The sequence below is a fragment of the Apis mellifera genome, linkage group LG1, assembly GCF_003254395.2.
Source record: "Apis mellifera strain DH4 linkage group LG1, Amel_HAv3.1, whole genome shotgun sequence".
NCBI classification, from domain to species: domain Eukaryota; kingdom Metazoa; phylum Arthropoda; class Insecta; order Hymenoptera; family Apidae; genus Apis; species Apis mellifera.
Window position 1 is genome coordinate 16,629,055 of NC_037638.1, and position 17,544 is coordinate 16,646,598.

Genomic DNA, 17,544 nt, shown 5'->3' on the forward strand with positions numbered 1-17,544 from the left:
GGCATCTTTTTTTAAACTATCCAAGTTTATTGTGTCTAGCGTTGAATACACAATTGAATCGAATCCAATAGTATATCTAACTTCGTATCGCAATCACGACTATCTTTAGCTGAAATATATTTCGTTTCGAACCTTTGCCGTGAAAGTTCGGTCCGGCCCACCGATTACTTTCTAAGGTTTCCATAATTTTCCTCGATAATCGACTGCTAACTTTTAACGAACAGACTTTCACGTTTGTGCACAATGAAAGGGGAAATGGATTGATTCCGCGGCTACGCGTCGGTTAATAGCAATGTCTAATCTCTTTTATACCGATCGTTTTCGCCATGTGAATTCGCTGTTTCGTTTACTACAATCACAAGGAGGGTTATCCAACAACTTGGAGAATTAGAGCGCAGATACTATGTTCGAAATACGGATAAAAATAAATTACCTTTGGAAGAACCGTCACGCATTTTTACCTTGGCTAGTAGCTCGACGATCATGTACCTACGCGCGAAACGGAAATTAGTCATGCTTGCAGAAAACGCCGGTTTTTCTGTTTTCTGAAAAAAGAAGAAAGAAAAAAAAAGAAGAAAAAGAAAACAGAACCGTTCGTGATGCGTAACAGAGAACGTTTCGTCATGGTATCGACCCGCGTGAAAATTTCGAGAAATCGAAAGAAATTGCAAGGGGAAATCTAAAGATTTCTTCGGGATATATTATGTTGAATAAGTTACGACTCTGAATATTATTTGCATTTATTATTACGAGCGTTATATGTGTATCACAATCGTGTCAAAACGATAATATATATTTTAACGTTGAAGACGAGAGTGAAGATTTTTTTTTTAAATCGAGGGGAAAGAAAAGAGATGGAATTGGTTGACATTCGCGTGGAAATAAAGCTCGTTATTTTATGCGCGAAAGCATAGAATTTCTAGCGGAAAGGATCGCTAAGAAAACATATAAAGCAAAACCTCGGTTGAAAATAGCGGGGCCACGGGGATAAACAGGGATATTTTCAGACTGGATTCTCTGTCTATCTTCTGATGTCATCGATTTTAGGTAGGATATTGCGTAGATTTCTAGGATTTCATGAATGAATCCCGAAACTTGCCGAAACTACAATGCCAGATCATTTGTGACGTCCGAGTGACGTCGGTGCCCACGTAGCTCCTTGAATAATTTATAGCGATCGTCGGTCTTTATCACCTCACGAACTTGTTGAAAATCTATTTTTCTCTTTCTTTCGTCTTTTAGTATTTCGTTGAAATATGTTTAACATGTGTCATCAGTATTAAAATTAGTTATATCCCTAAGATACGTCTAAAGGTAACGTGACGAAATTCTTCTACTTTTCCTAAGAATAGTTTAATTCGTAGTATTTTAATTCGTAATGAAGTTCAATTGTCATCAAATTTATTATTATTACTTTACAAATTTCATTGAAAAAGATGCAGCGTATTGTTAATCGTGATACCTTCTTTTTATAAAAAATGAAAAATGCAATTGTCGATGGATGTTAATAAAACTAGATCTGCATTACGATAAATCTTTATATCAATCTCGTTGACGAAAAGTTTAAATAATCGTTTATGGAGAAAAAGTTTTCAATGAGTTTTGTGCAGTGGTCATCGCTTTCGACACCGTAATCGATTTTCATGGTTTTAACACGCGAAAGTTCACATTATTCAAAAACAATACGTGAGCAAAATGAATGAAAAGCAGAACTGCATTGAGGGCGATCGACAAACTCGAATAAAATGCCCGAAAATCTCGAGGCTGAGACGCTGCAGACTAAACAAGCGTCCTCGAAATAAATATAGGGCATGAGGCGATAAAAAACAAAATATAAAATAATTTCTTACGCTGTCTCGCAATAGCCGAGCACTGGCCAGTCGATATTTTTGTGTATTTTCTTCAACGAGATTAATTCCTCGTTTAATATTGTCTTCGAATACGTAAGAATTACGTTATGTGGTTGGAGATGTTCCTTCTTCGAATTACATCACAATGAAATATTCGAAATATTCAGTTAATAATTTAGTAAAGGAAAATATTTGAGATATTCACTTCGATACACAATATTTATTACTACAACAAAATAAATCATTGTGTTGAGTGATTTATTTTTTGACGAAAGTGTTATTTTATCCCATGGAAATATTGTTACTCTAATATTAGATTACGACGTTTCAAGTTCTACTTTCAGTTTGATTAATTCACTGGATGGAAGATTTTGAAAATTGTCAATTTTCTAAATGCGCATAATAATTTTATCATTCTTGGATTCATGGATTAGAATTTTTACAATCAAAGCTTCATTCTTGTATAATGATGAATACGAATATATATTTTTAAAATAAAATGTTAATTAAAATTCGTTCTCTTTAATACAATATATTTAAATTTATTTCAATAAAAATAATTTTAAAAAATGTACAATTCTCTTCTATTAACTGAATGAAGTATTGACTTAATTTCAATTTTTAGTTATTTTTGTTAAGATATTTTATACAAAATTATTCAATCTATTATTTTAAATCCTGTTAAAGATATCAAGGAAGTGCATTAATGATAAGTATCCTTGTCGAGAGAAATAAATTATTACTAGATATCCTGCAGAGATAAGCAACCACGTGTTAATTCAGTTTGGCGCAGATGCGAACTTCCGGAGTCACTAAATAGACTTCGACGTGAACTCACGTGCAAATAAATTCCCGCATAATGGTAAATAACATCAAATCGAGCATTCTACCATGGATGAATGTCTATTTATTTTTCATGAAAATAACGTAGATTTGTAATTAAAGGTGGTCGTTATATTTTCCGACAATTATTTATTGCAAATTTCGATTCGTTTTCACAACATTTTTCTTCAAACAATATATAATCGATTACACAATCTTCCCTTCTGTATATTTATACAAATTTTTATGAATGGACATCTTGAAAAGTGTGTCCATGTCATATAAACCACGACAAAGTTAAAAGTTAATCCTATCTGTACAGAGTTAAGGATAATTCAATTAAAAGTAAGCCAATATAAAAATACAAATTCTTTGTTATTCTTTATCATCTATTATTCTTCACAGTAATTAAAATATATTTAGGAAAAATATTTCACAAATCAATCATGCCGTATGAATCGTGCGATTTTCACAGATTAATAATAATTAATAGAGATAGAATTAATCCAATGATACGTACACGCAAAATACATTATCTTTGCAATCATTCAAAGATAATTAGAAGAAATATTCTAAAACAAATCAACCATATAAACCGTGCAATCTGCACAAAATTAAGGATTAACTTTAGTTCCACAGAATTAGAAGAACAATTCAACTAAAATCCTTCTAACCCAACGTATCAAAATACACCAATAACTTCTCTTCATCATTATCTTTATCAATAATTCAAAAAGTATTCGAAAAAGAAAAATTATTTCAAAAACCAGCCTCGTGTCGCCTCGCCAAAGATTAATCCATACTGTAACCTCGCCTAATTCTAGCGGGAGAGTTTTTTCGACGATCAGTTTAGCGGTGTCGCAAGGTCGGTGCAGCGAGCTTGCCATCCGGGAGCAAGGTCGAGCGCGGCAAAGCTGATTCGAACAGGATGGACAGGATACGCGGGCGCGCGCCGTGCAATCCATGTGAGAGCGTGCGCCGGCGTTCTGGAAGCGTAACCATCTCTGCCTCTCTTGCTCCGTATTCTCTTGGGCATCGATCAGCCTGGCCGTGGTTGTGCGACGGGTCGCCAGTTTCAGGCGTAACGTCGTCTCTCGCTGCCGCATCGCGAGAAAGCTCCTCGTTGAACCTCGTGAAAGAGGAGGTGCGATCCGTGGTGGAGAGGAGCTTGCACTCTCAGCTTCGTCCGTCTCTCTCTCTCGTTGTCACGTGTGTGACCTTTCGATCGAGATCGGCCGGTGTAAAAAAATGCGGCTTGATAACGTGTTGTCACGTCCTGCCTACGTTGCGAGAGTAGAATCATCTTGAGAACGAGAAAAGGGATTAGAGTCAAACGATTGTTGTTGACGTGACCGCGGACGGACCGTGTTTTTACCCCCAACGGAGGTTTTTTTAACGGTGGGCACAGAGGCCTGATCCCAGAGGCCTTTATTAGACGTGTCACGTGTGAGTTTCTTGAGAATCGTGTCGTTGGGAATGGTAATCGAAGAAGAATTGCTTGGTAGTAGACACTTAGTGCGGCCGTGATGATTAGAGTTAGGAATGACGATTGATTGATTGGCTTTGGTTTGGATGGAATAGACTTGACCGAGCTTCTCTCTCTCTCTCTCTCTCTCTCTCTCTCTCTCCCTCTCTCCCTCTCTCCCTCATTTTTTTTTAATTCTTTCTTTTTTGTTCTTTGTTTTTTTCTCTCTCTCTCTCTATTTTTCTTTCGTTCGTTTCAGTATGGCTATTTTATATATATATATATAGTATATAGCTGAGAGAGGAGATAGAATAATGGCATGTCGAATAGAGTTAACCTGGGATTATAGATGATTAATTGGTAATTGGTGGTGATTAAAAGATTCCACGGGCTTAATAATGTTGCCGGTAGCAACTAGAACTAATATTAGGAGAGTAGCTGCATATTTGCATCACGTAAGCTCGGCGGCCACCTTCTATTTATTCTCGATTCTATTCGCAACGTCGTGTACCATTTACGTCTCATAATCTATGGAAGGGGAGGAGGAGATGGGGAGGGAGGGGGAGGGGGAGGGAGGGATAATCGTATCGATGTTTTGACGTTTCGAGAATGCGAGATGTGGTTTCAAGGTGTCAGACACGATTGACACCGTTTAACTCTCCGGTACAAAGTATATATCCGGACCAACATTGAACTGAAAAAATTAAATTCTCGATTCGCCGTGGTGGAATGTTAATTGAAATCTGCCGAATGTTTTTTAAATAAAGTGGTTGTTATTGTGAGACCCCGGCTATCGAAGAAAATCGTATGTAATTGGAAGAGAAGTCGGTAGAAATAATATAAGTACGGATGTTTGTCAAAGGTCAGAGGTTAACCTTCCGTTCAGTTATGTTATTCCTGTTTCCTGGATAGGATTAGCTGCCTTTGGAATATTAAAATTTTCGAATATTAACGTAACTTCGTACTTCTTGGAACCGATAATGTTGAATTTCATGCATTTTAGAAGCTCTTCTAAAAAAGTATACTTATATATTATATGGATTGATAAGCGACTATTGTTCTTTTTATTTTTATTTTTTTTTTTTATAAAAATTACTTGCATCATATTTTTCTTTTAATTATCCTCTCTAATTATATTTTCTTCTATAATGTATGCATTCGATTTTTAAAAATTCATTCTATGTTATATAAAATGATATTGCTTTTTTTATAATTATAATAACCATAAAAATGCGTATAATTTTTACAATGTTGAACAAATAGCGGAATGATAAACGCAAACGATGGCATGCAAGCCAATAAAAAGGTCAAAGAGTGCGCTTCAGCTTCCCTGCCTCTTAGAAAAGCTCCTTAGTTCTCTAAGCTATTCCCTCCCGTCGAGCTGTCATTATTTAATGTCACAATGAGTGAACAAAGATTCACGGGATAAATCTGAAATGATTCTACACATACATCTCTCTTATAAGATTTAAATCATCTATCCAATATTCAAATTTTTCTAAATATTTTTCATCCACGAGAGAATTTCGTTCCCTCGCACTTACTTATTTTTATTTAAAAAAAAAAAATTATTTTCCATTCTTTTCCAAGTTAATTAATAGTATATGCGAGGTTTCTATTAATTCAATCAATAAAATAGATTGGAAATTGAGTTCTGTCGTTCGAGAATGACAAGACATATCGACAGGAGCATACGGTATTTCCACCCCTCGAATTCCATCGAGGAGGAAACGCGCGTTATAGTCGAGGGGGATGAATGTAGCCTTGCATCGACATTGGCCAATCTGCTTTCAGAACATTTCCCTATTAGGATCTAATTTCACGTGAAAACGCATTCCAGCTCTAAGATTTCCAAGGATCTTCTTATCAACCGGCTAATATAATCGATGTTCTATTTTTCCTTCTCTTACCCCCGGTCTTCCTTCCTTTCTTGGAAATTTTATTGAATTATTGATCAGAGGGGGAGGGAGGGAGTATCTATGGAATTGTACTTTTTACTCGTTACACGGAACGATAATGAAGTTTGCAGTGGTTTTAGAACGGTTCGAAGAGTAATTAAAATTAACCAGCAGTTCGTTATCGGGAGAGAAGTAACTTTTCGATTGAATTATTCGCTATGTAACGTTTTAACGTCAATTGCAAGTTTAATAATCAAACGTTAAAAAAAATTTGACACCAACAAATAATAACATTCTGATTAAAAATTAAGAGAATATCTAAAAAAAGTACCTATTGAATTTGATGATAAAAATTTGATAATATATTAATTTTATCACACAATCTATCTTGATCAACTTCTTTCATCTTATTCCACTTGCATTGGATCTTTGGATTAATTTTCATATATTGTTCTTCTATCTTTGATATTGCCACGAATCGAAGCGAAGAGGCGAAAATCCAGGTCCTTTCGAATGTAATCGGTTCGGTAATCGGTACGGAATGGCGTGTTTCTCGGCGGAAAGAAGGACAAGCGTGAAAGAGCGAAAAAGACAGAAAGGGGAGCTTGCAAGCTCACGGGGGCCCTGAGTCAGCTTGCTAAATATAACGTGGAAGAACGGTGTGGTACATGCACGACGTGTTCGACGTATGATCATCCTAGCTCGAAGTGTGAAAGCTCTACGTGGAAACGCCAAAACTTGTCGGACCGAGCTTTTAAAGTGGCACTGCTCGATCGCTCCGAAGCGAAATGCTCTCGAGAAAACTCGAAACAATAATTTTGTTCGCGATTTAATCGTGTAATTGAAATTATACAGATACTCGGCAATGAAATATTATTGAAATTATATCGATACTTTCGTTCTAATAGTACGTATCAAAATTTTAAATTTGGAATTTTGAGCGTTTCTATCTATCCTCGATTGAACGAAATTGTTTTCAGGTTTAATTTTAGGATTAATAACTCGAAATCAGACACAGATGTTTAGTATGTGACAATACACAATATTTATTGAATTAGAACGAGAGAAATGAATTTATCTAATTAACATTGGAATAAAGATGAATATTATAATTAAACTGAAATAATCAATTCTCTCTTTTAAAAGTTTCTGTTTTATAGAGATATTGAAATATGCGATAGTATTGAAAATAATGATATCAGCATATTGTTATTTTAGAACATAACTGTTTACAGATATTTCTTTCTCTTGTTTATCACTCGTGTTACGAAATATTGGAAATATTTTTGTTTGATTTTGAAATGAGATTTTGTTCGAAAATATCATATCGAAGATAACTTTTGTTCTTTCAATTCCTGCATCGAGCTTGCGATATTATAATTTTCCAGTAAATTAATTATTTTTATTAATATTTCTTGATAGCGTGTTACGAGAAAATGTTAATAAGGATGAAAGCTATGGGATAAATGAAAAATAGTTACAAACCTCTTCTTCTTCTTTTAGCTTCGAAAATAATCAACAAATCTTCTCACTCTAATTTAAAATAATCCAATCGAATTTGTTTGTACTTGCAACTCGCATCGAAATTATTTTCCCAATTACTAATCTCTTCTTCCAATGTAATATTGCCCTTCATTTAACGTTTAATCTACCAGAAAAAAAAAAAAAAGGCTACATACAGAACGATCTTCTTCCAGCCCCTCATAAATAACCAACAATTCATCTCTATCTCAACCGCGTGAAACACTTAACAGAATCTAAGTGAATCGTTTTTCGAAAAATGATGAATAAAATCACTTCTCTGATCGATCCATCGAATCATTAGAATCCCGTTGACAAAGAGGATTCCTTCCAATTAGATCGGCAAAACTTGTTGTTGTTGTTCGCGATTCGAAAAGTGTCAGTAAACAATTCGTGGAACAATCGACATGGGACACGAATGCGGGGAGCCTGATTGATACGCGATTAGAGAGCTTAAAACTGTATCGAGGAAGCAACAAAGGCGTTAGAGAAGAGGATGACGATGAACGCTGATCGCAAGCTCATCAGCCAGCCGTCGGTGGACAGCGAAAATAACGAGCGTGTCAGCACAGACCGCGTGGGTAGCTTTCCTTTTCATGCTTACAACCAATATCCCACAATATACGTGTGTACACACACAACGGACCTACATTGCACGCGCATTGTGTGACCATCGTGCTCATTGCCTTCTTTACATCGATATCTTTTTTTCCACTCTTATTTATTTATTTCATTTTTCATATCGATCACTTTTCATTTATTTCTTTATTTGTTTATTTATTTTTTTTTAACTTTTGACATCGATTATTCCAGACAAACGTGGAATTGTGTCGGTTTCCTGTATGCGTCCTGTATAGTTTTTGTCGGCTGTTCCTTGAAAGATGCGAACACCGCGAGAATGGAACGGAATTTTTTTTAATTCTATTCTTTCCGATGAAAAATAAGAAGTGCAGTTTTGGAAAAATTGATTTTTAAGGGATTAGTTTGTGAAAGAAGACATTTTTATTATCTGTCTACTATTTCATTGGTAAATAGGTACATCAAATAGATTTTATTCTTGCTTGCACAAAATGTTTTGTAAAAAATTCGCTTTAAAAATGTATATATGTATATATAGATATAATTTATTAATATTCATAATTTGTTATTTTATACGGGAAAGGATATATTTAGTAAATATATTACGTTGTTTATACGAAAGTATTTATTACAGTCCGTAAAAACAATTTTTTATTTCGTAATCTCTTGACGAGATTACAAAATAATAAAAATAATATTGAAGATAAATATGGGAGGTGAAAAATGTTGAATATAACGGGAAATACTTTAACGACGATTATGTCATAACGATCGATGACAATCGTCCACGTTCAAGACATAAGATTATGTTGTGTCTTACGCTTTACGTAATCGGGAATAGTTTTTCTCGTAATCAGTGGCATGGCGTTTATTGGTGAACACGTGAATGTGCGCACGTGCTCGCACGATACGTGGGCATGTGCGATCTGTATCACAACACAATGGGATCAACGTGAAAACTTTATCGTTTCCTAGACCAATCGATTGTTCAGGATTTCATCGAACAATGGGATAATTGAAAAGAATTTAACTAGCGTGAATATCAAAATAATTGAAAGGATTTTCGTAAGATTTTTTTTCTCTTTTTGAAATATTCGAATCGCTTCCTTCTTTCTTTTTTCATAATTGCTTATTTTCACTTAATCGTTTTGAATGTTGAAAGCCAGATAATTAACGATGTTACGTAAATATTTTATAAATTTATAGAGATGTTGAGTGACACAAGCTTGTGCTGTTTTATCTGGAGTATTTCTTCGAGCATAATTTAATAATTCCTAGTTGATAAAATATTAATTTCAACCCCTTAGTTCTAGAGAAAGTAAGCAGGCTCTCAGACATGATACTACAGGCATTGTATTTTAAATATTGTTACAATGCACATTATTAAAATTAATTGAATTATGAAAGGATTTTTTAATAGTATTATAACAATTATGGTTTATTTTTTTCATTATAATTTAATTTTTTGCCTACATTCCACTTATAATCGAGAGAAGTTAAATGGAAATCATCGTCTCGAATAATGAAATTCAAACAAAATAATATAAATTCATTATATTTAAATACAAAAAACTATACTCGTTTCAAATCGTTTGCTTTTTTTTACTTCAATTATCTAAGTGGCTTATGAAATATTTATATAGAGTTAATTTCAAATAATTCTTTTATTTTCTCTATATAAATATTCATCGAATTTTTGCATGTCCATTAGTAGTATCCGTTTTTTCTTTCTTTCACAAAGAATACTTTTTTAATGTTTCGTTATATTTATATATAAATAAATTACTTGTAATTAATTGTTTGTAAATCTTTAGAGAATAAATCAATCATTTCCATATCAATTTAAATCGTTAATTTTGTTTTTCAGGATACGAGAACTCACGTGGTCGTGGAACTATACGATACAGAGCGTTCGTACGTGGAAGCACTGCAAATACTAGTCAATGTAAGTATACCATTTTAATAAACTATACAATATCGATGAAATTTTCCCCCGAAATATAATCAAGAACGATTCTTGGAATCATTTGTCAAGGGTTGATTATATTCGACAATTTTTCCACGTTTTATAAATTTAGCAGAAATGAAATACTAGGAAGATAAGGATATTCGGGTATTCTCTGAATACGATTGAAAACATAATTAGCAAAAAAAAAAAAAAAATTGGTGAAAATCGTGAGCTTGCTTTGATAATAAATTTCAATAAAAAAAAATCGACTTAAATTATAATAAAAAATATTATATAATACTAATATCAAATTATATATAATTTTTATTATTATCCAAGATTAATTTTCACTTAATTGTTCAAATAATCGGGACAGAAAGAAAGATATATCTCAAATTTGAAGATTTTTTTCTTCATTTTGCTCATTCTCTTCCAATGGAGAATATTGCATGTAAACTGAAATGTGCTTTCCGAAAGTTCTTTGAGCATTGAAGCCGCGACCTTGTTTCTTGTAAACAAGCTCGTTGTCCGTTTATTTGCTTCGTACAAGGATTCCACTCTAGTGATCTACTTCATGAAAATTTTCTCGTTAACTTATTCAGCTTCGCATCTCCGGCTTGTTGTTTCCATTAAACGCCACCCGAATTACATATTAACGTTTCCTGATAAATATTACCGACTCAAAATGATTGTCGAAAAAACTCCTATATTGTGTTATTTTTTTTTTTAATTATCTACTAATATGTAATATTAAGGAGAAGGAGAATTTTTCGAAATAAAATTTTGTGAGGATCGTGAAAAAGTCGTAGAGTATAAGTTCAAAAGTGATGAAGCAGGAAAATTCTTTTTATTATTTTTAATAAGCAATATAACTTTTGTTGAAATGGTTCGCGATATTTTTAAGACGTCCATTTTAAGTTTATACGCTTTATGATTTAATTTGAGCGTCTTAATAAAAATGTCCGATACAAAATATTCGTATAATTTTATAAATTTTTCCTTGAAGGTAGAAATAATTAATTTTTTAATATAATTATTATATAAAACATTTTTCAAACATAGAAATGTACAGGAATAATGTTAAATGTCATATGCAATAATTAATTATATATCATTTTCAAAACGATCTCGTTCTATCATAAGAAATATAAATAAATAAATAATTTTCTGTGACAAATTATCAGATACTTTAACGATTTCCGACAAAGCTCCAATTAATCTCCCCTATACAAAAAGTGGCAATTCTTTACATACATTTTTATCGAAGAAAGCGTCATTTCTCCCCTAAAAGGTTAAAGGTGAAGGTGGCTGAAAAAAAAAGAAAAATGGAAACAACGTTTCGTCTTATTAAATTTAAAAAAAAAAAAGAAAACGATATTTCTACTCATTATCTAATTTTACGCAAAAAGAAATAATTCTCGTTACAACTTCAACCCTTGTCCATTTCCCTTCTTCCTCCCTCTCGAATTTTTCCATTTCACCACTCCAATCGAGAAACTTCGCACCATTCCCATTATTTCTTACGAAACTCGTGAAATCGTCATAGAAAATCGGCCGTTTCTCTCGTCGTTTGACATTTAAAGAAAGTCGGGGGTGTTGTTCTATCCTTGTTGTTCGTTATTCGAAGGCTGTTCAGTCGATAAATAATGGGTGCAATTAGTCGGTAATTATTGCGACCCGACACAATCATGGAAGGACGATTTCTCACAAACAATGCAACGAATCGTGGCGCAAATGGGCCACAACCTTCGACCCATGCGATACAGGCACGTGGTATGAATTTAATATCCTCGATGGCGGCCAGACGTGATTTCCAGATTTATTTGCGCGTATCGATATGTCAGTCGCGGCAATCTTTTACGATGCAACTGGAACTGGATTCTGAGAAGTTGCTTTTTCAGATGAATATAGGCGATGGAAAATAGAAAATCGCTGAGATATCCAATCTGTTCCTCGTCTGATTCCTCATTGGTTCTACGCAGGTAATTCTACATTGGTTGAATAAATAAGGGTGGATCGAAGCGAAATAAGAGGAACGAAGAACTCTGTTGAGGATAACGAGAAAATTTTCCTGTGTTTTTAAATGTTATAAAAGGTTATATTACTATGACCTAGATACAATTTTTTTTTTTTTTAATATTATATTATAATTTCTCGAGATAGATTCTTTCGCGTTCCTATTTTTTAAATTCTTCCTTCTCTTTTTTTATATTTTTATATTAAATCGTAACTTAAAACCTGACGTAAATTTAATTATTGCTCCATGAATGAAATAGATTGTTAACGACACAATTGACTCGTATTTCAATATAACGTTGTTAAGTGCAGAAATGTTTAATTTATTCGATTCATATACGTACTGTTCATTACATTCAGATACGTTACATTCCATTAATATATTAATTCAATTTGCAAACCGTATACGATTCTTTCGCTTATTCAGTCCGCATTAACGTTCGTCTATTTTCAAATCGAACGTGCATATATATCTGTAACATTTTATTACAGATATTTCCTCGTAAAAAATATTTATTACGGAATTCCATGGACCAACTCGGTCAAGTATCATTATCAATATGTTTGAAAATACAGGAGGAATAATCGTTTCGATGCCATTATCGAAACAATTGAGAATATCGAGGGAATAAAAGTTGATTTCGTTCTAGAATCCAGACACGGCTATTGATTCTAATGTTAATATCGCGGCGAGTAATGGAAATAACTGGTTGGTTTCTGATGGTTTATTTATTTTCTGCGACAGACATATCTAGTTTATCTGACAGGTTGGCGAGAATTATTAAATTCTTTCATACACACATCATGCACACACATACACACATGTGGAAAACCATCATTGCTACAATCATTGTTCGTATGTTGAAGAATTTTGATAATTGTACGATCATGTAGAATATATTTTTAGTGATCGAAAAATAGATAAGTAACTTGTTAAATAAATTTTTTATCAAATTTTTAATTTTTCTATATTTGAAGAAAAATGAATAATTATCTTCTGCGTGTAATAAATTCATTCGTGAAAAGATTAATAGAAAAGTTCTAGAAATTTTCTTTTCGTTATTTATAAAATATCATGCTACATTTTTTTTCGCGTGTAATTTTCACGAGGAATAAATTTTGCTGGCCGCAAATTTTTCACAAACACGTTAGAATGATTCAGAGTATGTTTCAATGCTATTCTGGAAATGCAGATTTGTAAAGTAGAGAATAGTGTAGATCTAAATTCGATTTAAATCATCTAATTTATTACGAGGAAATAATAAATTGAATTTTCACGCACACACGTACTATATTTCACTGCACTTTCATTGCAAAATAATCCCAGCTATTTTATACATATGGAAGATTTCTGGATATCTAAAATAATTCTGTAGTGTTCCGTGAAACACGTACACCAGATAGGTTAACAATATTGTTCAGCAAACATCTTCCAATTTTCCTTAATGTCTATAATGTGTCACGAGACGAGAATATCGTCTTGAAAGTCTTCTACGTCTCCACGAAATTAAATTCAAAGCGTCATCTCTTCTACGAGATATTAAAAGCAACGATATCTACGCAATTTCTATTTCTAAGATTTTTTTCGATTCACAAAAAAACAAAAAAAAAATAAGAGAAAAAGAAGAAGAATTCGAATTCCGCAACATAGTACACATCGGTAATCTTAAAACTGTTTGATTGTCATATTTTATAAACATCACGGTCCACGATGATTGTTGTTCGAGGCGAACGATTATTTAACAGCGTAGCCTTGGGGTTTGGATATCAACGATTTTTCATGTCGTCGCTTCAAGTTAGAAAAATAATAGAAAGTTATCCATCAGGAAATACAAATAAACAGGTATCAATTGTGTATAGTAATTGTGATTCCAGATCGATAATTCATCCCTTTGGACGAAGTAAACGGAAATAAATATGTTCTGTATTTAATGAGAGAATTTCTCGATTTCTTGTTCTAGATTTTAACCGATTCTCTTACCTTAACTGTGAAATTTTGTAATATCTTAATATTTAAAAATATCATAACGGATAAACTTCTTCGAACAATGAAAAATTCATTCATCACAATTATTATGTACTTATCACAGTTTTATTTCAATTTACAATTCGCAATTTACTATTCACTATAAAATCTTAAGTTTAACACTTTTCCTCGAAACAATTTCAATTTATACTTTTGCGTTGCGTGTTACATTAAAATCCATTTAACTTTTCATCCGGTCTAATCCAAAGAGCCATTAGCATAGAGAAGTCGCTAAAAATATACCCAACACAACTATCCACTCTTTGAAAGTTAAACATCCGCGGAATACCTTAGATCCAATTCATCACGTCCTTCGTGAGTTTCCTCGATCGATTCTCTTGTTTCTTTTTATTCCCCGAGATTGTTCCGCGATTCTACGCGTCTTCATGTAACCCGATGAACGGTTATTTATCCGCGTTGAAAATAAAGGTTTCCGTCTCTGACTCACGTTGCGTAAGTCGACGAAATCCCGTTCCTCTCTCTCTCTTTCTCTCTCTTTCTCTCTCTCTCTCAGTACATTACTGTATTCCGGTTGAATAAAAATCGATTGAACGTCGAGTTTCCAATATAAAGTAATACGAGACATTTGTTTTTCCAATTGGATATTTTATTTACAAAAGTGTCAAACTTTCGGTAACGCGGAATATAGGATTCTGGTTGTGAGCGTGAAAACTGACTGAAATTTGATTTGTTTTAGAAATACCTTCAACCGTTGAAAAGCTCTGAAAATGCAGGCTTGGTGGATTCAGCGACGGTGGACGAGATATTTTATCAGGTAAAATAATCTTTTTCTTTTCTCGATAAAAGAGAATCGTAGCATAAATTTGTTATAATTTACACATTGAATGAATATATGAATATCAAATTTGTACGTATATAATGAATAAATATAAAATTAATATATATATCATAAAATTTTGATATTTAGAAATGTTTAATTAGTTATTCAAGTCGTGCAAGAAAATTTATAAGCGAAATTATCAATATGTGTCTGACTATACACGCATCCTTCCACTTGTCATAAATATACAAAAGAGTAGAAGAGAAATTCGCGAAAGAACAGCAGACGAGATTAAAAAGGTGACAATGAAACGAAAATTCGTCCGTGTTAATTCGTTGTATGGATCGATATTTGGATACCACGAGTTCCCAATTAATTCGTTGCACCTTTCAATCTTTCATTTTCGATTCTCGTGATGGAAGGAACAATTGTTAATTATTTCTTAATCATTGAAACGTGAACGGGTTTAATACGAATGTGACGGTACACATAACGAAACAGGCTGTTAATACTTTGTTATTAAATATTACGTGGAGCGAGCAATTATTACCAGCCCGCAGATGTCGTATTCCCTAATTACAAGATAATAAACGTTTGTTATAGTTCTATTAAGAGGAATGGGATTACTCGTGTTTGAGGTTTTGTTTAATCAACAGTCACGTTATACAGTAGGAGATTGTAGATTTTGTTGAAATTGAATATACCGAGTACAAGTGTTCGTATATTATGATAATTATCAAAATTAACGATAATTCTTGTTGTGTTTTAACATTTGCGAGTATTTAGATTATGATTTTTGCGATACTTTGGTATTTTATGCATCTCGAAGCCTCGAAGAGACTATTGGCAACAGTAAAACGTTATTCCGTTATTTCTCTAGCGATTTATATTTAACATTCTTTGAAGCTTTGAATAGAGTTTAGAATTTAGAAAGAATTAAGTCATCAAAAGAGAATTCGAATATACGTGTTTCAGATTCCCGCTATTCTCAATCATCATGAAGTGTTCCTGGAGGAATTACGTAAAAGACTGGATACTTGGGAGCTTAAACAGACGATTGGCGATGTTTTCCTCGATGTGGTACGATTTTCTTATGCAATACTCGCTTGATAATTTCTAAATAAATTAAACTTTTAAATCGTTGTAACTCAATTGTTTTATTTTAGTACACGTCAAAAATTGATTATTTGAAAAGTTCGTATAAACTTAAATTTTCTTCTTTGTGTACGAACTTTTGTACAAATAATCCAAAGATAAAGAAAATTTCAATTCAATATTAATATTATTCTTCGTTCTTTTGTAGTTCACTAAGCCAGTCGTCCTGGAGACATATACCCTTTTCCTTGATAATTGGAAGTCCGCGAGGAAGGCGATAAAAACGACTTGCCAAGCGAAACCGGCTTTCGCGCGATTCCTCGAGGTATATACACGCCATGCATTCTTTTTTTTCTCTTCCCCAATTAGCATTTTTATCTTCTGCATTGTTAAACAGTAGCTTGGGTTTAATTTCATTAGGATTCGCTCCATTTCACGTAAATTTCTTAACGCTCGAAATAACTAAGTTATAAGAGAAATGGAAGAATTTATAATCACGACATTTCGTTTAAAAATATTCCAATTTTTTTTAGCATTAAGCATTAACTTGATGCAAAGATAATTATATTTTACACGTATCGATTTTAAAGACGGATTTATCATAATAAAATTAATTTAATAAATATAAAAACTCAATTGGCTACCATTTTTTTCTAATGTGAAACAAATTTTGTTTAATTAATTAAATGTTAAATAAGATGGATTCATTTAATATTTTTAAATTTCCTTACATTGTTCCAGAATTTAAACAGATATAATAAAAATCTAAATTATTTTTGCAATAATAATTCGATAATAATTTTAACAAAAAAGAAACCATTCTAGCTCTATATTCTCCTTTCCTCCCGAAATCGCAGAGATTTAACATTATTCCTTTCGATCGTGGCAGACAATGGAACGAGAGCACAAAGGGAAACTTGGATTGGATCAGTTATTGATCAAACCGGTGCAGAAGATACCCCGTTACGAGTTGCTGATCCAGAGGCTGTTGAAGCACACCGACGCCACGCATCCTGATTTCGAGTTGCTACAAGCTGCCCAAAAAGAGGTGCACGAGTTGGTCGTAAAGATCAATTGCACGGAAAGGGAATCTCTCGAGTGGGAGCAACAGCAAACAACGTTGAGGGAGGTTCAAGCGCTCGTCGAAGGATTGGCTGGTATCGTGACGAATGACAGGTGAACTTTGTTTTCTTTGATGTAATTAAGGGAAAAGTTTGGAGATCAAACAAATTTTGTATGAGCTAAATAACCAAACAAATGAAAATTTATATTTTTCTTAATATAAAATTATATCCATCGAGATGGAATTTATTTTATATAGAATATTGTTCGACGAAAAGTACTTGGAATTTTTAAAAAACGAGGAAAATAAGAATCGTACATTAATTACATCTTTTTGAAAATCTTCTCTGAATATAAAATTTCAATTTTCCCGTAAAGATCGTTAAATATCAATTTTTATTTTAAACAATTTCTCGATTGAACGTTACTCGATTGAAAGTTTAATATTTCTCGTTAATATACCGTGTAAATATGGTACGAG

At 33.0% G+C, this 17,544-nt stretch overlaps 1 protein-coding gene across 7 annotated transcripts in view; it reads left to right on the forward strand.

The window, feature by feature from the left end:
* Positions 1-17,544, forward strand: part of LOC413562 (rho guanine nucleotide exchange factor 17) — a 124,029-nt gene that overhangs the window by 96,464 nt on the left and 10,021 nt on the right. For all 7 annotated transcript variants that reach the window (XM_397003.7, XM_026446134.1, XM_016913751.2 and 4 more), the window contains exons 9-13: positions 10,003-10,080; positions 14,823-14,900; positions 15,882-15,986; positions 16,210-16,326; positions 16,891-17,177. In XM_397003.7, the coding sequence (XP_397003.5) occupies positions 10,003-10,080; positions 14,823-14,900; positions 15,882-15,986; positions 16,210-16,326; positions 16,891-17,177 (665 nt within the window). The remainder of the gene's footprint in view (positions 1-10,002; positions 10,081-14,822; positions 14,901-15,881; positions 15,987-16,209; positions 16,327-16,890; positions 17,178-17,544) is intronic.